At 44.3% G+C, this 20,460-nt stretch overlaps 1 protein-coding gene across 2 annotated transcripts in view; it reads right to left on the bottom strand.

Annotated features, from left to right (window-relative positions):
- Positions 1–621: 621 nt before the first annotated feature.
- RARS2 (arginyl-tRNA synthetase 2, mitochondrial) overlaps positions 622–20,460 on the bottom strand; it is a 43,600-nt gene continuing 23,761 nt past the window's right edge. For both annotated transcript variants that reach the window (XM_075414398.1, XM_075414397.1), the window contains exons 11-20: positions 20,302–20,397; positions 17,911–17,971; positions 13,649–13,725; positions 11,980–12,104; positions 7,820–7,887; positions 7,612–7,721; positions 6,481–6,576; positions 3,680–3,754; positions 2,703–2,766; positions 622–1,334 (exon numbers count right to left, since the gene is read on the bottom strand). In XM_075414398.1, coding sequence (XP_075270513.1) covers positions 1,248–1,334; positions 2,703–2,766; positions 3,680–3,754; positions 6,481–6,576; positions 7,612–7,721; positions 7,820–7,887; positions 11,980–12,104; positions 13,649–13,725; positions 17,911–17,971; positions 20,302–20,397 — 859 coding nt within the window. In that variant the 3' untranslated portion in view covers positions 622–1,247. The remainder of the gene's footprint in view (positions 1,335–2,702; positions 2,767–3,679; positions 3,755–6,480; positions 6,577–7,611; positions 7,722–7,819; positions 7,888–11,979; positions 12,105–13,648; positions 13,726–17,910; positions 17,972–20,301; positions 20,398–20,460) is intronic.

The following is a 20,460-nucleotide window of genomic DNA, read 5'->3' as shown; positions in this document are numbered from 1 at the left end:
CCTTTTAGAAACTACAACTCTGCACTGAGGGAAAACTGACTTTGGTGCTTTGAGCAACTCCTTTACATTCAAAATGGAGTCAAAGAAGTGACCAAGTTTGTAGCCTGGTTAGATTCCTTCAGACATGAGTTAATCAGCTGGGTTTTACGTGAAAGTGGGGCATGATAAAAAGAGCGGTAACAGACAGGCTTAAATTTTGTTCCAGGGGCAGAGGATGCTCCTCTCTGCCTTTTGCCAGCTGTTCTGTGACTCTTGACCAGCGTCCCACCGCAGAGCTGCTCTGGTGGTGGGTACTGTTGGGTGTTTGGGAGGTGGGAGCAGCCACCCACAGCCCCTTACACGTGGGGCTCCTCCTCTCCTCTCCTCTCCTCTCCTCTCCTCTCCTCTCCTCTCCTCTCCTCTCCTCTCCTCTCCTCTCCTCTCCTCTCCTCTCCTCTCCTCTCCTCTCCTCTCCTCTCCTCTCCTCTCCTCTCCTCTCCTCTCCTCTCCTCTCCTCTCCTCTCCTCTCCTCTCCTCTCCTCTCCTCTCCTCTCCTCTCCTCTCCTCTCCTCTCCTCTCCTCTCCTCTCCTCTCCTCTCCTCTCCTCTCCTCTCCTCTCCTCTCCTCTCCTCTCCTCTCCTCTCCTCTCCTCAGTGGTGTGATGGCTCGGGGGTGCCGAGGGAACGCCATAGTTCCTGCTCCACCAGCTGGGCCACAAACCCTCCTGCCCCGCCATCGCACTGGCACTGTGACAGCAGCGGGTGAGGAACAGGATGTGACAGCTGGCCTTGGCTAACGCTACTGAAGGGGAGCGCAGCACAGCACCCAGGAAGACATTCTCTGGCGTGGTCTGACTCGGTTCGTTTCAGCAGACGGAGCCCCTGCGGCTGTTGCGCACAACGGCAGCCGCCGAAGAGGAGCCCTGCGAGTGCTCGGGGCAGCGCAGTCAGTACCACTGCCTCTCCCGGCAGGACGCTGTGCTGACAGAGGGAATCGCGGAGCAGTTCTCTCTCATGGGGGATACCAGGTAGACTGGCGGCTGAAGTACACGACTCCTGCCGCGTGCCTGGGAGACGGCGACTGGGAGGGCCCCGGATGACTGCGCCACGCGAGCTCTTCTGCGGTCGGTAGGAGGGCGCTTAGAAACCTCCAGGAGCGGACAGAGGGTTCCCAGGCTGCGCTAGCAATGACACACAGGAGAGTATTTATGGTGTCTTGAAAAAAATCCTTTTACTGCGAGATGTGCCTTTACATGGCGTGCAGCCTCGTTACATGTGAGTTACAGGTGTAATGCCCAGAAGTTTCATTCCGTTCGCTAGAACCGAGCGTGCAGCTTGAAAGAGACAGAGCCTTGCCTGGAAAACAAGAAGAGCCGTCAGTTCACAGCGTTGCTACAGCACAGCACGTGGTTCTCGGGCCAGCAGGCAGGAGCAGCCTGTCAGAGGTGAGAACGCTGTGTGGATCCTCCGTCCCCGTGCAGGGCGTTGGGATTCGGGGACACACGTCACCCCAGCACTGGGTAACACACCAGTGCTGGCAGACTCCACACCAGCTGCAGATCGCCCACTGCAGCATCAACAGAGGGAAGCTGGAAAGGGGAGTCCAGTCCAGACTGGTACCCTCAGGGCAGAGCGACCAGAGGAGATGCCTGCCGAGGAGCTAGCAATGACTAAAAAGAGACAAATCTTTGATGCACCACAGGCTGTTACAGCTTGAGGAGACTGCTGGAATTCTTCTTACTGTGTCTGAGTCAGAGGCTGTCAATCACCCATGGGCTGCTTTGAAACTGCCACACACCCTTGTTGGTGTATGGCTGTTTGGGAAGGGCTCTATCAACCTTACTCCAAAAAACAGTTCTTGAAAGCTTTCACAGTGTAAGATATTTATGAATTTTTTTTTCTACAGAATAAGGAACTGAAATTTTCCTTGTAGCTTGGACTGTCTTTGTTGCTCTTCCCAAGAACACATGGACCCACCTTCAGAGGCAGGAATACCCATAGCATCTAAGCTCAACTACCGAGTGCAGCTCCATCAGTGCCACTGACATTTTTTCCCCCCACAACACAGCTCAACAGTTAAATGTTATTTCCTACCAAAAATCAGATAGGTAGCTGCTTTTGAAATACATGAAAAAGGAAATCAAAAAGGCAGTATAATTAGTGTATAATTTACTGAGCAGGGAAGGGGTCAGTCATTGCCTGGGAGATCAATAGAAAATAATTTGCATCTATTTAGAACTGCACGTTAACAGTTGTCAGCCTCAGCGCTGTAGCTAGAAAGGCAGTACAGTCAACTTGGGGTATGCAGGTGGCAAGAGGGAGGGGAGAGATTGAGTTATCTCCTAATTCTCTGTCTTCCCACATAACCACTAAAGGAAACCGTCAGAAATTAACCAGCAAGTTAAGCGCCCAAATGTTTCCTTTTCAAAAGTGCAGAAGGAAAGGCGATGAGAAGCAAAGGGGTTCGACTGGGTTTGGAGCAGTTGTCCTGATGGAGCGTTCTGTTTTGGGAAGATCAGGCAGAGCAGCTGTTTCCCGAAGGCGCAGCCGCCAACAGCAGCCCCTGCCATCCCGACGCGGTGCCGCCCACGGGAGAGCCAGCTCGCTAGCCCGCAGGGGCACATTCGCCTGTGTGGTTACCCAGCTGGGCTGGGAAAGCCCTGGGGATCGTTCCTCTGGGACGCCCTACACAGACCCCGGCCACCGAACACCGCTGCGCCATACCTGGGCTAGGTCAGGGGCGCTGCCTTTCACAGGGAGAGTTTTATGTGCCACGGCTGCCAGATGGCTGAAAGGGAAAAGAGAAATGAAATGGTGAGAACGAGCAAGTCTCTTGACAAGAGCAGTGTCAAGGGCTACAGAAAGCAGCAGAACTGGAAGAGCCGCAACTGCAGCATGCCAGAGGCGTATTTCCAGCAGCCTCTTTCACCTGGCTGAGGGAGGGCATGGTTTTCTGTAGCCTGCATGTTGTCAGGGCATGCCATCATCACACTAATGCTCATAAAACAAAACAAACAAACAAACAAAAAAACCCCTCCCCTTCCCCCCCCAAAACTGGCCTGGAAAGATCCTTGAGAGCCTGCCCTGTCATTCCCAAGGTGCGTGATTCCTTATACCCTTTTCATCAACTTGAAAAGCCTTCCCCCCACACAGGCTCGACAGCTGCCTCCAGCAAGTCTGCGCCAGTGTCACCGTGCTGTTAGATCGGACCCGTCCCGAAGGGGACCCTCCCTACGGAGGGCACATACGCAGTATGAGTCACGGCAATAATATGCTCTGGCCACCTCAACACCTAGGCTGAGACCCGTGGTTAAACAGGGTTTCGACAAAATTTCTTAGCTGAAATTTTGAGATCTAAGAGCACATTACCAACTCTAATCTGCCCTTTAAGACATGATTAGACCAGTGTGATTTAGGGTGCAGACACCGGGTTATGGCCAAGTGATTCTTTTTTTTTGAAAGCAGTTAGTTTCTGAGTAGGCTCCTAGCTCCTTTGTTCGTGGTTCCAGCCTCAATCTCTACTATTTATGTTATTTGCTAGCCTACTTTATACCTTTCCTGCTCCAGAGAAACTGTCCCACAAATTTCCATCTTCCCACCATTTTTACTTTTCAAAGCAGTGGAGGTGTGAGGGCTGCAAAGCCAGCTCAGGAAGTCCTGTCCTTACTAGAGACGCACACCAGTACCAGCAATCACCTTACCTAAGTGTGAGGAGGTAGCTGACAATGTGCTTGGGCTGCAGATCCTGAGAAGATCTATACAGGACCTCGTCATACCTGTGAAGAAAGAAAAGGGGTCTGTGGTGGTAAAGTGGTAGGAAGGTGTACTTGGATATAAGGCTCATCAGACTTGCTTAAGTGAGAATAAACACACAACCACAACTGCAGAATTAACAAAAATAATCTTCTGAACCAGACCTAAGCCACATAATTAGCACACAAATGATTATTTCTTCCTCATTTACTTATTATTCAAGGAGATTGCTTCTGCTCCTGATTGTGCAGGCACTGTAGATGGCAGAGCTCAGAGAGGCAGGCTATAGCAAAGAGAACACAAGAGCTATATTTGCTCATGGAACATTATGTCTGGTTTTACATTTCAACACTAATTGTAAGTTCCTAGGAGCAAAAAACACGTATTAAATAACCAAGGCAGTCAAAATAGTCCCTTGGAGGATGCTGCCTTCAGTAAATGGAGCTTAGAATTTTAAGTAGCTAAAAGGAATCTTGTAACATTAGAAGCGGCAAAAACAAAGTGGGTTTACATAATCCTGGAATAAAATCGACTATGTAAGACAGTATTAAACTGGATAATACAGGCAGAGTCATGGAGATGCATGTTTTGTTCTTCATGTGTTCTGTTACCCACTTGTGCACATCCTCTTCTTCACAGCCTGCAAGAAGTCACCAACACCTCTGGGGCTGAACAGATTTCAGATTCAAAGTGGACTTCCAGGTCTTTGCTCAGCTCCCAGGCCCACCCCTGCTAGCACGCCCAAGCTGAGCGTCCCTGGGATCGCCCTCCTGTAAAGGCAAGCTGCAGGAGAACTGGGCAGTGAGCTCTCACGAGGAGGGCTCAGTGCTCACATCGGAGCTACAGCACCGGGGAGCGAGGACTCCCCATTCCCTTGGTGGGTAAGCTAGAAAACATCTCCTACACCAGCATTCAGCAGCTCAGCTCTGCCAGCACGCCCCAGGTGGCCGCTGTTCAAACAGGGAAGGTCGCTGCCTTTACACCACCCTGCAGCAGATGTGAGAGAGACAACATCAGGGGAACCTCTGCATTGCCTTAGGGACAGCTTAGAGACCGGCAGCTGTTGGCTCCTCAGACAAGCGACATAGGTATAGAAAAATTACTATTAACAAGCACCATCAAACAGCCATTAATAAAGCTTCATGAAGCAACAAAGGCTGTATCGAACCAAGAGGCCCCTCTTTTGATATGACCTTTGTTGCTTCATGAAGCTGCCATTTCAGTGTTGGTCTATGACAGCTTGTTAGATTACTTCATCAGTTAAGTAAGTCCACTTTTGCAGGGATATACATGCTACCTTCAAACTACCATTCATTAGTCCTCAAAGTTAATGGTATTCAGAACTGGTCAGCTAATTTTAAGGGCAAATGTTTGGTAGCTGTTCAAACAGCAGAAGCAGAGCCACGAGAAGAGAGCTTCCAACAACTCAGGGGTGCTTATCACGGAAACTTTTCAAGAAGAATCTACTCATGGCAACCCACAAGGAGGACTGAACAGTAATTGTCACTCCTGAAATCATGGGACATTTAAATGTGAATTTGTTCGCCACTGAGCGCCTGGTCTAACGGATCACCTAAACACTGCTTTCTGCTGGAAGCCAAGGCCCCAGGAGATGTTTCACACAGATTTCATACAGTGCCTGGCCAGACTCCAGGGCCTTTGCAATAAGCAGACCTGAAGCTGTATAAAATCAAGAGCCATACAGTGGAGCAAGAACCTCTGTTTGGAAATGGACACGTCTGGGATGCAGCAATCTCTGCAAATCACCCTGAAACACATTAACCCTGGCAGTTTTCACATACAAGACAGGCAGCTGTGCACTAATTTGATAAAAACCGAGAAATGACCCAGGAGTTTTCTGTGAAATACAACTGCACTGGATAAATGAGACACTACTGGTCTTACTTAGAGAGCTGCCTGGTCTTGCTGTCGCTCAAGAGAGCACACAGCATACGATGAGCTGCAGGCAGACCTCCTGAGGCAATTACAGTTAACAGCAGGACTCTGCAACCTACAGTTGCAGGCTGAAAGGAGCCACCTGGGACTCAGGCAGGACTTTTGGAAGTCCAAATCTTAAACAGATGCCCTCAAGCAGGCCTTGGCATGGCCAAAGGAGTTAACTCTGGCACTGTGCAGCACTCCATGCAGTAGGACCTCTCACTAGGAATTCTGAAAGCCTCAATTACTTCCATCACAGGCTGTGCAACATGGACAACTCCCTTGTCTCCGTATTTTAATTACACACCTACGAAATAATGAAAACAGGAACGGCTCAACTTTAAGACTGAATTAATGAAGAACATTACTGCTATTAAGAAGCATTAGCTGTGCTCGCTCAGTAGCTCTGAAGGATGTTCAGCTACTGAATGTGCATGCATATACTTCACCTCACCCAAGAGCACTCCCTCTCCCCCTTCCCACATAACAAAAACAGAGCAAGAGGGATCAAGTAAATCTGCAGCTAATATTTATATAGATCAGCATATTTCTGTGAGGACAAGAAATAGTTAGGAGGCTCACGTACACAGAGTATGTTCCAATATTGCTTTTTCCCTCATATGGCTCCTAAAGTCCATGCAGATTTAAAGTGAGGGCTACTGTTGCAACCAGTATGACCCAACAGACAAGCCATTGCCTGACAGTCATTTTTCTCTTGTGATTGTGCAGTCTGTGCCTGCTCAACAGGCTGGCAGCAAATCCATAAGTTTATTTTAAGGGAAATGGTATTTGGAAAGAAAACCAGACAAACCTGAGAAGATGCTGAAGAACAGAGATGGCCTCTGGCTCTTGCAAGCACTCCACATTAATGTCGGTTCGCCGCTCATTCCCATGCATCTGTTCTAAACTAGAATGTAAGAAAGCAAAACAAATGTGGGATGAAAAACTCTTGTTCACAAAGCTCAACAAGAAAAATAGCAATTTGTGTTTTTAAGAAAAAAGGGTAGGCATCTCCGGCTCAAGCTGAACGGCACACTGAGACAGACCAGCTGCCTTCAACCCAAGATTAAAAAAAAAAAAAATTGTGCTAGCCATTCAGTGTTAACAGGATTAAAGAGATGCATGGACAACAGGTCCAGAAGCTGACGGTAGAAGGACTAGGGAGGCAGTCAACACCCCAGTAACGGTACCCTAGTACCACCAATACCTAGATGACAAGGGAGTATGAGAGGAATAGACTACAGAAAGGGACTGGGCTTGCATGCTCTCCCCGAATACCACCTCCTGTTACCACTGCCCCAGACACGGTACCAGGTTGGTATGGACCTTCGGCCTGATCCAGGAAGGTATCTTACATGCTTTTAATGAAAATATATATCCATGTCTGCATTAAAAATGCTCTGACATTACTATAACTGGAAAAAACTCTTCAAACTGGAGTCTTCTGAAATGCTTTTAAATAGATAATTAAACATGTCAGGTGTTTGACCTGAGTCAACAGGAAGGGGTCTGCTTTTAACCTTAGTTACCAACAGTGCGAAATAAAAGAACACTAGCTACAGTGGCAGCAAAAAATATCTAAGTTCTGTGATTTCGTGCATTTTACAAGTACGGCATTTTGGTTTTTACATCAGTTTCCTTAATCCTAGGGCCGCCATTCTCCATCACTGGCAGCAACCACATAGAGAGGCTGTTCCTAGAACTGAGAAACCACATGGACAGTTAGCTCAGCCCTGTGGAAAGGAGGTGGAAATTTCATTTTAATTGGCTTGCTATTCTGGGAAGTCTCAGTGACTCCTACCCTAAACTCACACCTCTGCTGAAAAAGTGAGCATGTGTCATACTTAGGGAAGGAGTTAACACTACTACTTAAAAAAGCAGTAAGTTAATAAGGTTAAAATACATGTCAAGCTGTACTTCTGCATGCAAACGCTTCTCTTACTTATGGAGTCTGGCATGGGTGTATTGCAAGAACACGCCTGTATCTCCACGACTTTGAAGAGCTCGATCCCAGCTAAATTGATAATCAGATGACAAAAGGCCCCGGAAGTCCTGCAACAACAAATTAATGTCATCTAGTTATGGTTCTTCATCTCAATTTTAACTTTTCACAGAAGATGCACACACCTTGGGAGTCAGCTCAGACTCACCTGAATTATTAGTGCCGCAAGACCAACTTTCTCTGCTGTCTCCATAGGGTCTTCTACCTCTTTGGTTGCTGAGGAGAAACAGAGAAGAGGAAATCGTTAACTCCATAGTAGCATAACGACTCCCTTGCTCAGACTTGGAGATGCCAATAAAACAGCATCTTCTAAAACTGTGAATTAGAAATACAGAAACTGTCAGGATGCATGCAGCAAAAAAAGTCTAGGATACAAATCTTTCTTAAAAGTTGAGCTACAGCTGTTTCAGATGGGCTTTTCCCCACTTCCCCTAATATGTGTAACACAGATTTTAAGGTCAGAAGGGTTCATTACAACAGGCTAGTCAGACTACACTGAATTCCTCTTCACAATTCAGACGGCCGATGTCTAAGATCAGGAAGAGAATGACAGGGAAATTCAGATTTTGTCTAAAAACTCCAAGCGATAGGGAGCCACAAATAGTTGAAGAAAAATGGTTCCAATGGCTAATGGAGCACTTGGATGTACACTGAGGGAGTATTCACTCCACCAACTGTAGATATCAAAACTGACTATACTCAGAGAACCTGAACTGCATCACAGAATGGTTTGGGTTGGAAGGGACCTTTAAAGGTCATCTAGCCCAACCCCCCTGGCATGGGCAGGGACACCTTCCACTAGACCAGGCTGCTCAAAGCTCCATCCAACCTGGCCTTAAACACTTCCAGGGAGGGGGCAGCTACACCTTCTCTGGGCAACCCTAGTGTTTCACCACCCTCGTTGTAAAAAGTTTCTTCCTTCCAATCTAAACCTACTCTATTTCAGTTTAAAACCATTGTCCATTGTTCTGTCACTACAGGCCCTTGTGAAAAAGTCTTTCTCCATCTTTCTTATAAGCTTGCTTTATATAATGAAAGGCTTCAATAACAACACCTCCCTGCAGCCTTCTCTTCTCCAGGTTGAACATCTCCAACTCTCTCAGCCTTTCCTCACAGGAGAGGTGTTCCAGCCCTTTGATCATTTTTGTGGCCCTCCTGTGGACCCAATCCAGCAGGTCCATGTCTTTCTTGGACTGGAGACCCCAGAACTGGACGCAGTACTCTAGGTGGGGTCTCACTAGAGTGGAGTAAAGGGGGAGAATCACTGTCCTTGACCTGGTGGCCACACTTCTTTTGATGCAGCCCAGGATACAATTGGCTTTCAGGGCTGCAACTGCCCATTGCCAGCTCATGTTCAATTTTTCACCCACCAGTACCCCCACGTCCCTCTCTGGAGGGCTGCTCTCAATCCATCCATCCCCCAGTCTGCACTGATAGCAATAGTTGCCCTGACCTAGGTGCAGGACCTTGCATCTGGCCTTGTTGAAGTTCATGATGTTCACACAGGCCCACTTCTCAAGCCTGTCCAGGTCCCTCTGGATGGCATCCTGTCCCTCAGGTGAATCAGCTACACCACATCCGCAAGCTTGCTGAGGGTGCACTCAATCCCACTCTGTCATTGATGAAGATATTAAATAGTATTGGTCCCAGTATGTACCCTTAAGGGACACCACCAGTTACTGGTTTCCACCTTGGACATTGAGCCACTGACATATAACTCTCTGGACATAGCCATCCAGCCAACTCTTTATCCATCTAACAGTCCATCCATTAAATCTGTATCTCGCCAATTTAGAGGCAAGAATGTTGTGGGGGACTGTATCAAAGGCCTTACAGAAGTCCAGGTAGATGATATCCGTAGCTCTTCCCCTGTCCACTGATGCAGTCACTCCATCATAGAAGGCCATTAGATTAGTCAGGCACGATTTGCCCTTCTCCCTTGCTAGACATGGCAAGAACTTCTCCAAAGCTCCTCTAACTAATAGACTGAACTTAAGTCTGTAATTATAAAACCTAATTAATCTGGAAGAGTCTAAGAGAGAATGTCCTCACAACAGCTGCAGAGACATGCCTGCAAAGCTATTTCCAGCTTTTTCACAACTCCTGTGACATTCTGCAGCAGACAAGCAGCATGCTGTTGTGTACAGAAATTCACCCAAGGGCCTGCTTCATTCCCTGTCTCACTGGGAAGTTCACAGGGCCAAGCTAGTGCTCCAGTTCATCAGTAAACTTGCCTACATAACAGCACTTTAGATGTTGGATCTTCTGGGATATCAATTGCTTGTGTTTGGACCCACAACCTTGCCTAGTGAAAAGGCGATGGTTTTGATACACATAACGCTTTCTATTTTTAAAATCAGATCACAGTGCACTCTACCAGGGTGTCCTCTTCCTGTTTGTCTCTGCTGGAGAGAAAGGAGGTTTCCTGTCATAGTCTTTTACAAGGCAAATCTGTGCCACTTTAGCAAGGGCCAAGCACATTTTTTTAATGTGGTATATGAAATCTACTGAATTTGCAGAGTTCAGCTTACGATTTCCTGTCCCAGCTGATTTCTCACTAACAGCAGAATATGGAGAATTCAGACGTTCTCTTAAAGCACCACTTAAGCTGAAACAGTTTTACAGTACAGTTTCAGTACACTTCGATTTCTGTCTTTTGCTTTGCTATTTCTTTTGTGCCAGGTCAGCAAAGCAAACTGATACAACTTTGAGTAGTTCAAACTACTCATACTTTTGCTATTTGCACAATTCAGAAAGGACTAAGCTTGAAAAGTGTGGGGATAGTTCATAGCCCTGAGAAGTCTCAGACTGGCTATTCATTCACAAAGACAAATATGTTTAGATTTCATTATTACATTTCATAACTGGGATTTGCTTCAAAATAGAACAACTGTCTCAGAATTCAGGCTTTTGTTCAGACGCTTGATGAGACAGACAAAGAGAAACTAAGAGAAAACAAAGTGGCAAAGGAAGTAACAGACATTATAGAGAGGACTTACATGTACTGCAGGATTCATTGAGATGATTAGAAAGAGAAAGGACGCCAATTATGGAAACTTGAATAGCAGAACAACTGTGTACAGTTAACAGCTAAGAAAGAGTTTATACAAAAAGACATTTAACTAACCAGCTCAGCTCCACGCATGCATGATTTTTAAAGCTAGCATTGGCTGTTAGATGCCCAGCTCCCAAAATCTTTTCAATGACAGTGAGGCATTTTGATGCCACACACAAGTTTGTAATATCTTCCACTTTTCAAACATTGAAGACATTGCTATGAGTCAGGGATTTAAGATTTCTAATTTAAGAACAAGGAAGTAAGGCAGGAATTCAAACATAATGGGGAAAATTTCTACAAGCACAGGTAGAATTTAGGCTCTAATGGATGAGCTCTGGGAAATGCTGCAGTGCCATCTGAACATGTTACTTCTTTTAGCTGTTCTTTTAACCTACTTTTCATGCAATGGAACATGGGTCTGTACCTCTGCTGTGTCAGTTCAAGTGCAGCATAAAAGTAAGTTTGCTTTGCACTCAGCTATGATACTAACCTTTAAACTGAAGCTCTAAGCTCCGTTCGTCTCTGCAGTAAAACTGTTTTGAATCAAGGGTCACCCTTCTGTCATTCTGCCTGCCCCCCCTTCTCCTTGTCCGCTCGACAAGCAAAATGATCTGGATTAAAAAAGCTGAGGTGAATTCACTACTTCACCTGACCAGTTCACAGATTTGGTTCAGCACGTAACTGCAGAAAGCACAGGAGGGGGCAGCCTTTCTCTGGGAACTGCACGAATCTCTGTGGCATCTAGAGGCAACGGCCCAAGGTGTGGGCAAACATCCCCTTCCACAGAGCTGTGAACTCCTGGGGACTCCAGAAAGAGTCACAAAGCTGGGAGGGTGACAAGGCAGGAGCTGCAGCCAATCTTGCCAGAGAAAACTGTCAGAGCTACAAATCCTTGGATGAAATCTTGACTGCTCCCCGACCTCCAGCCCCAACCCCAACCCCACTATTGACTAGTTTGTCCCTCCAGAAAAAAGCAACTGTTGTCCCCCAAAGGCTGGTACTTCCTTCCAAGTGCAAAAGCATGATGAAATAATTTCACTGAATGTTAAAATTTGCAAATCTGTAATTTAGGGAAATTCACAGAGTTGCAAAGGATTAACATTGTATTATGGGAGATATAAAAAGTGCACAGATCAGGGCACATCACTGCGATTAGTCTGATGCAGGGAAAAGTGAAGGGTAGAAGAGACGACACATTTTTGACCAACACAGAACATCGAAAGAAATTAGTAAGACCTGAAATAGCTAACTTTTTGCAGAAGCCATGTTTTGTAACATCCTTGAGCGAACTTCATTTAAAACATCTTCCAGGAAAATTACTTCTCCTCTCCGAGTCTTCATCCCTTGAACTAGACCAAAAGACACATGCTGGCACCTGTGTTGAAAAGCAGCAGGATCTAAAATTACATTTTAATCAAGAGAAATGTTTGCAGTGTTTGCAGAGCTGGATTCTTACCAGGAAAGAGCAATAACAGCTGAATAAATAGCACTCCAACGTGGGAAGCTTGGTGATATGATCAGTAACTCTCCTTTCAGCAACCAAAGCTCCATACTTATTATATAATGGGAAAATTATGATCAGAATAATGATAACCTGGTCATTTGCGTGCTCTTGGGAACCTCTCTTGCTACTAGCTTTAGTACAGAGGACTCAATGCAATAAACTGCAATAAATTGAGGAGAGGCAGGATGTAGATGGATCAAATTACTGTGGCAACACAGATCTGTTAATAACATTAGAAAGGGAGTCATAACAGTTCTATTGTGGCCACATTAAACTAAAAGTGTAATTAATCATTGCTAATAATAAAACATTCATTACTTCTGCTCACAATAATCCCAAGCATTATTCCGGATCCATAACCTAAGGTAACTTTAGTGCAACTTTAAGCACTGTGAAAGGGGGCAGACTAATATTCTTGAAGGCTAAAATCCTGTATTTAACCACAAAAGACATGCAGTCTGTCAGACAAGAATATGATTTAGTCTGCAGATCCATTATTGACCTTTGCTCAGATTGCTAACAAGATTGGTAATTACAATGAATAACAGCGGGGATACGTTTCCCTGCAATAGATATTTCAGGCCTGAAGCATGATCCAAACTCAGGTTCAGATCTCCGCTAAAATATCATATTTCAAGAAGTAATCATTTCATATGCGATCACACAACATCCCAGAAGCTACGCCATAAAGTCTCTGAAAGATTGTTTCCCTTTTTTACATCAAGCAGTTACGAAAGACCTGTGAAACGAGAGTGATGGCTGTTTTTCACATCCTGAACACATGGCAACGTCTCCATTCTCAAATAAAGCGGACCAGCAGGAGCGGGCATACAGGGTGAAAAAGCTGGTGCCAAGGACCTGAGTCCCACATTGCAGACAGTTCCGAGGGTTTTGTTTTCTTACTTTTAACTCATTATTGGACTAGCATTAGTTAGGTCCTACAGGCCAAATGTCTGCTTGCACTCTGGAGTTCATTAGTGGCACACCAGTAGCACATCTTGTATAGAATCATAAAATCATTAAGGTTGGAAAAGACCTCTAAGATTATCAAGCCCAACCATCAACCCAACACCACCACGCCTGCTAAATCATGTCTTGAAGTGCCATATCCACACATTTTCTGAACACCTCCAGGGATGGTGACTCCACTGCTTCCCTGGGCAGCCTGCTCCAATGCTTGACCACTCTTTCAGGAACAAAATTTTTCCTAATATCCAATCTGAACGTCCCCTGACACAACTTGAGGTAACCTGCAGTTTAGTTTCATCCAAAATGCCTATATGATGTGCTACAGCATGGTGGTAGGTGCACACAATCAGGAGATTCTTTCCAAAAGAGCACTCCACTGAAATTCCAATGGACATACTACCCCTTCTTAAAAAAAAAGTATATAATTAAGATTCATAAATACATACCTTTCTGCCCAGTCATAACCCATGAGCTTCAGTATTTGGAACAAATGTTGAAAGTGATTACTCTGACTTTTATCTGTCTAAGGAATAGAATTGATGCATATTAGAAAACACTCCAAGTTTGACAAGGATTAGATTTTAACACACAAACACACAACACCAGAGATACTGTGCCAGTAAGTCACTGCAAGCAGAATTAAGACCTATGAAGACAGGCAAGGCTTGAAAAATGTAACAGCTGGAATCCATGGCAATGGGATTTTCCATCTTTTCAGAAAAAGTAATCGACCTTTTCAGAAATGATTATTCCTAGGTCACGAAGGCAAAGCCATGAATTGAAATGAAACCTTGATGTTCTTTAGTTTCACATAATCTGCTAGCTGCCCATCAAACAAAATGCCTCCATTTTCACTTCAGAACCTTGCTGCTTTTGTTACATTCCCATGTTTTACACCACCAAACTTGAAGGTTCCTTTGGCTTAGAAACAGAACACCTCTTAAATCTCTCTCTCGAGCCCACTAGTTTCTTTTGTCTCCAGCATGATTTGTGGTGCTATACGTCATAAGTCAGGTGCATAATTAAAAAAAAAAAAAGTATAAATGATCACATTTCCGTCTTAATGATATATCTTGTGGTCCCTTCCACTTCCTCTCTCCTATGACTCACGGCAGTTTCTGATGGAAATTTCTTTATGTCTAACAGTGATCTTTGCATTTCTAGCTACAGCTGTTGCTACAAAGTTCACTTTCTTACCTAGTTGCTTTGACTACATCTCTCAGACTCCTTTATCGCTCCTTAGAGAACACTGCAGTGATAACCAAATAACCACTATTTCCTTATTTGTTTGGTTTTCCAAGACGGGGAGTGAGCACTGAGTGAAGTGCTTATCTGCGGTTTTTCTGAGCTCTGCCATTACATCAAGCCTCAGGCACCTGCCTCCTCTTTCACAGTTCCTTACAGCCTGCTCCGCTCCTACGCATCGCCCCGCTCTGTGCTGATCTGCAAGCAAGGCTGAGAAACGGGCAGCGGTGGTCAGCATTTCAAACCCGGCCTTCCAAGCTCTTTTCCATGCACCTTACGTATGGGAGAAGCTCTCTGTACCCTGTAACAAAGCCAGATCTCTCTCACAATAAACTTCATAAAGTTCAGACTAAGGCCATCTCACTGTACTGGCCAATGCTGCCTTGCTGTTTCCTCTGCTTCCCTCTAGGTCTGCATTAATCTCTGTTCTCCTGTTTTACAAGAGATTATACGTTCCATGACAGAAGCTGGTTTGGTTTTGTTTGCACGACAGCACATCCCTCACCACCTGGACCACGATCACAGCATTTAAAAAGCCTCTTTGGAGCACCACAGTCTTCTTTGAGTAGATATTGCGACAAATCATGACAATACTCACTGACAAAAGACTCCAGTCTTTCTGAACTTAATTGCTTCTTCGTGACTGTTCACAGAGCAGAATTTTCAGCTAAAACTGAACTAAACTAAAAGCTGCCTTAAGTTTGTTATTACTCGTCTTGACCAACACATACAGAAATAGCATACAGATGAGTATTTAAAACCATTAACAGAAAATAATCTCATAACAATCAAATAGATTTTTTCAATAATTCTTTAAATTCCCATGGAAATAAGAACATGAAAAGAGAGGCCAAGATAAGTGTACTTATCAGGCACTACGAGCTGAATCCCAGGTTTCAGCTGGCCACCCGTACACTAAGTATCAGCTCCTGTGTTTTTGGGATGCTGCGTGATATGGCAAGAAGCGTAACAATGAGTTTTCATTATGCTTGATCAATCCATGTAATTAAAATTGCATGAAAACGAAATTTGTTAAGAAGGATGGCAATAAATACTAGGAGTAACACACAACTTCATTTCTGCCTAAAAGCAATACTCAAAACATGGATGTGTAAGCAGGTTAAAAAAGCTGAACCTGCAGACACTACCATTTCATAAAACTACTTTTTTTTCATAGCTTCACAGCATGGCAAAAATAACACAAATTCGTATTATGAAGAACAGCAATTTTTTCCATATAGGCCCCAGAATTATACATGTCCAAATGTAGTCCAAGTGGTTAGCTTTAAGGGAGAAGTTTGCAGTCTGACAGCGCGGATTATATTTAATTCGTTATATATAAAAGTGTTTTCATCTCCTGTTTTGAATGCAAGATTCATCAGAATCTTAGCACCTCTTTAATAATACGTCACACATTTTTAAATGTTTTGAATATTTAGCTCGTATCACTGCATTTTTATGAAACAAGTAGGATTTTTTAAAAAAATACAAATTGGTGAATGCACTGACTTACAGCATTACAACTAATAAACAAATTCAACGTTATTTTAAACACGTTGATCTGATGAAAATAAGATAATCTTATGAAATAAGACTTCAGAGCCTCTAATAATTTTCTTGTAACAAGATCAGGACTCTGAAATACATTTGTATTTAATAATTAAAGACTAAAATCATTAGTGTTCTTGCTTAAACCCATGAAGTCCTCCTGCCTCTGGCAACATTGAGTGAAGTCCCAACCCACTACAAAGAACTGCCACAAAAGAGCAGCAAAACTCAGCAAGGCTGGTCATTCCCTCATCAGGCTGTCTGTCCCACAAGCTCTCTTAACAGTTTATGTTACCGCCCTCCCTTTTTATGACCCACTTTCTCAGCCCTCAGAAAGTCAGAAATGACAGAAATGCTAACCATGTTATCCAAAAACTATGCAACCTCAGCAAGGTTGAGAGAACAGGATGAGACAGGCTAATCTGTCATTTCCAACTTGAATGAGATGTTGATTATAATGGTCACATCAATCACACCACAGTCTGGCTTCGCTGCATATCTGTTTGGACTAGGAGCAGATCAAAGAGGCTCAGGCAAGGAACTGAACAGTTACTGGAGTTCAGCTACGAGCAGCCAGCCAACTTCAAGACTACTGCTTTTGTACTTGCTCACTCCATTAGCTTAACATTCAGCCCCCATCCTAATTTGTGCAAATTACCCACCCAACTATTTTCTTTCTTTCTAATTGTTTCTCTGCCTTGGTCTCTACTACCTCATGATATAAAAAGTACAAATAATTACCTACCCACATGAACTAGGCAGGGAGCTTCCTTAACTCCTAATGCATTGCACTTTAAGAGCCACGCTGCTCTTCACTCCGCCAGTGAAATCTACTGTGGTGCGGTCAGCAGAAGCAAAAAAACTCCCACCAAAACCAAACAATCCCCCCAAAAAACCCACAACCAAAAAAACCCTGTTCTATGACCACATGTGGGAATAGCAAGCTACTGGAAACTTCCTGAGGACTGAAAATAAAAGGAGGAATGTGCCTTCACTAAAAGTTGCGCTTTAGACTATCTGGGTGCTTAATTTTATGTTCATTGACCCCTCCCCTGAATCATGGTATTTGTAACATTATATTGGCTTTTTAAAGAGCTGTACCAGACAAGATTATGGGCATTACTAAACACATCACAAATAACATGCCAGAAACCTACAGATTTTTTCCATAAGTCATTAACTGACTTCACATAATAGAAGACGTTTTTCAAAATGCTTTTTTCTAAATCTGGGAAACAGAAAATTTAGAAGCCCCATGTGGTATGTCCTTGATGATACTAAAGCAAAAAAAGTTTCACACCAGTGGGGAGATAATCTTGCTATTCATTACTGATACTGTTGGAATTGTTAAACAGCAAAATAATCAATCCAAGAAATATAAAAAGATTCCTTGTCTACAACTGCTTAGTCCACATTGATTAAGCAGTACTTGATGTGCAATTTCTACATAATGAAACCAAGGCACTGTTCAAAGCCATAAAAATTTACATCTCAGATAAGATATCAGGACTTTAGAGCAGACAGATTAATTTTAGAACATTAATTTCTAAATATCTAAATTAACATTTTACAACCCCTTATAACACTAACAGCTTTTTCTGACTTGTTTAAATATTAATTACAACATTTACATAGAAAATACACTGTCAATTGAGTAAAAGTTCCTATAAAATGAATTGCAATGAATTTTTAAAACACAGAATAACTCCAGAGCTGATTTTTTAACCATTCTGTGGGTCATGAACTGAAACAGAACCAATAAACTGCCACATCGAGTCACTGATGCTGGGCAGTAAGGGCACCTATTTTACTGCCAAAAATACCATGCGCCAAAGTCATACTGGGAGCAAGAGGCCCCCTGGATTATTGGCAAGAGTCAGGCTCAAAAGTGCTTGGTGAATCTTGAATTACTTACCACATAAATCATAGTATCCCAGCTATGCTTATTCATTCGGTCTATAGCAGCAGCAATATCTCTGAAAGAGATAATGAGAAACTATTTGGACTTTCACTCAAACATACCTCATTACTTGCCTCTTGGGAAAATAATCTACTCGTACGGAGGGAAGAGGACTGCCAGATTAGAGGGGTCCATGTATGCCTTACATTAAAAAGAGGACATGTATACATATATACTTTGTTCATGACGTGCTTGAAATGTTTTTTTAAATGACTAGCTATGAAAATTACTGAGGAAACAGTTCTTATGCACATAGTAAGTCTGGTCTTTGCCTGCCTGCTGGGACAATCAATCAACTAGGAGGCTTGAGAGAAACAACCCTCTCCTGGAAAACTAACCCAGTGCTCAGTGTTAGATTATATGAGAAAAAGCTCATCTTCACACACACACGAAGTAGTACAGAGAAACAACTTGCTTGAGCCTCTCCCAGGCCTGTCACAAGAGAGCCATCAGCCCCATGTCCAAGTCTGAAACCCACCTCAGGGGTCACCAGGAGCAGCTCTCCAGGCCACCTTCTGACTGAGGGAGGTTACTGCCTAAGTGACATGGGACACATGGGATGTAAGGGGAAAGCATTTTGCATTTCCACAAGAGATGCTTAGGGGAGAAACCAAAGATGGGAAAAGAGAAGAAGATGACAAAAGGGACAGGAGGCTTGTAAACCGATTGCTGGTTAGTATGTTTGCGAGGTTGTGCCCTGCACCTTAATCAGCACAGTCTGTCCTGTCTTCTCATTAAACTCCATTTTAAACTTTTCCTGGGTGAGGGGCTCTCTCTTCTGTGTGCACGTGTGTTTGGAGGTCTAAGTATCAGTAACTGGAGTTGGGGACTGTAGCTCATACAGGCCATGTGTCTGTGGCGCCCGCAACTGAAGGGACTAGGGGTAAGTGAAATTAAGTGATAGCAACTGGAGTCGCACCATGGGTTACAGGGGCAAGGCATCTGCGCTGCCAACAACTGGAGTGTGGGCACCCATGTCCACATGTGACTGACAGCAAATATCAAGCTGAACGAGCCAGCAAATAGGTGAAGTGCCCTGGGAGCCAGGTACATGTGTGTCTTCAAAGATGAGGCACCCAGAGGAGTCTGTACTGCTGGTATCAGGGCGTCCAGGCCAACTGCTGGAGAGACCACGGGGCCTGGGGGTTAACCGAGAGACCCGCCTGTGTACATGTGTGTCTCTATGTAGGAGGCAACAGGGCAGTGAGGATCCAGGGCCCGCTGCTGGATGGACTGCGTGTCTAAGCCCAGTTAGTGGAAGGATCTGCTGTGTCTGTACCAGCAACTGGAGCGGGGCTGTGGGCCTTGTGGGCTCACATGCCCAGGTGTCAGCAACTGGGGAGACCTGGGGATTCAGGGGCCAGCTAACGGGCAGCCTGAGTGTTGAAACTCAGCTGCTGGGAAGATCCACATTGTGTATATGTACTCTATACATATAATACATATGGATATTACTTACATAGATAATATATACACATACATACACGTATATTGATTCATACTATTAGACCTTCACCCTAATCAGCCAGAGGGGAACAAAATGAAGCCATTCATGCTGTCTGAGTGCTGAGTGGTTTTGTCTGTGTTGCTCTGGTTGGTTGGCTCTGTGTATGTGTATCTGTGTGTTTGTGTGCCTACTGCGAACAGCCGTTCAGCCTTACTACTGGTTGGACCTGCGGACATGGAGCTGTAGCAGCCTTGCCTCCATCTGGCTACAGGATCAGCAGCTCCCTAACGTGCAGGATTGACTGCGGCATCTCTCCAATACCCTCGTCCTGAAAAGCTGTACACAGTTTGCCCTGAGGGGTAGACATCTGATTTATTTACATTATTGGCACAAAGAAACTGTTAAGGCTTCCATATTAAAATACTCGAGAGGAATTTCGGCATACTGGTGAGATGGCAGGAAAACAGTGATAAAACTGATGGTACAGTGCTGGTGGTCCACTGAGTCAAGGAAGACATGACTGAACAAGGCATTTTTGTCTGCATCACACTGCCAATAAACATTTTAAGCAACGGTCTTTCTAAAACCTTCATTATTGGCAAAGGTTTATTAGATGAAGAGATCCCAGCTTTGTTTTCAGAGTCAGTAGCTGCAGATAGTTTTATGATTTATGGAAAGAGACTGCTTAAGGGGAGGAAAAGTATTTAAAAGCAGTTGTTTTTCCTGAGCCATTTTCATCCCATCATAGTTACATTGCTAGTTCCAGTGTACTCATTTGTCAAGGTATTCCATCCCAGCAAAAAAAAGCTTCAAAATCTCTACTACTAGTTAGAAATGTAATCATGCACAAAAGTTTACTGGCAAAATAAACATCAAGAAACACAGATGGGCTTACTTGCCTTGTTATATAAAGTGATGTCCCATCACTACGCATGACAGTGGAAAATGATGAGAGGTCTTTCTTTTCTGAAAGATCCACAATTCCTGTCCCTTTTCTGTAAGTTGAAAGAAAACACTGAAGTAACTGCAAGCCAGATCCAAAACACAGGTAAAGTTCA

This window comes from Opisthocomus hoazin, chromosome 2 (genome assembly GCF_030867145.1).
Source record: "Opisthocomus hoazin isolate bOpiHoa1 chromosome 2, bOpiHoa1.hap1, whole genome shotgun sequence".
Taxonomy (NCBI): Eukaryota; Metazoa; Chordata; class Aves; order Opisthocomiformes; family Opisthocomidae; genus Opisthocomus; species Opisthocomus hoazin.
Note: the sequence above shows the minus strand (reverse complement) of the source record. Positions and strands in the feature narration are given on the sequence as shown.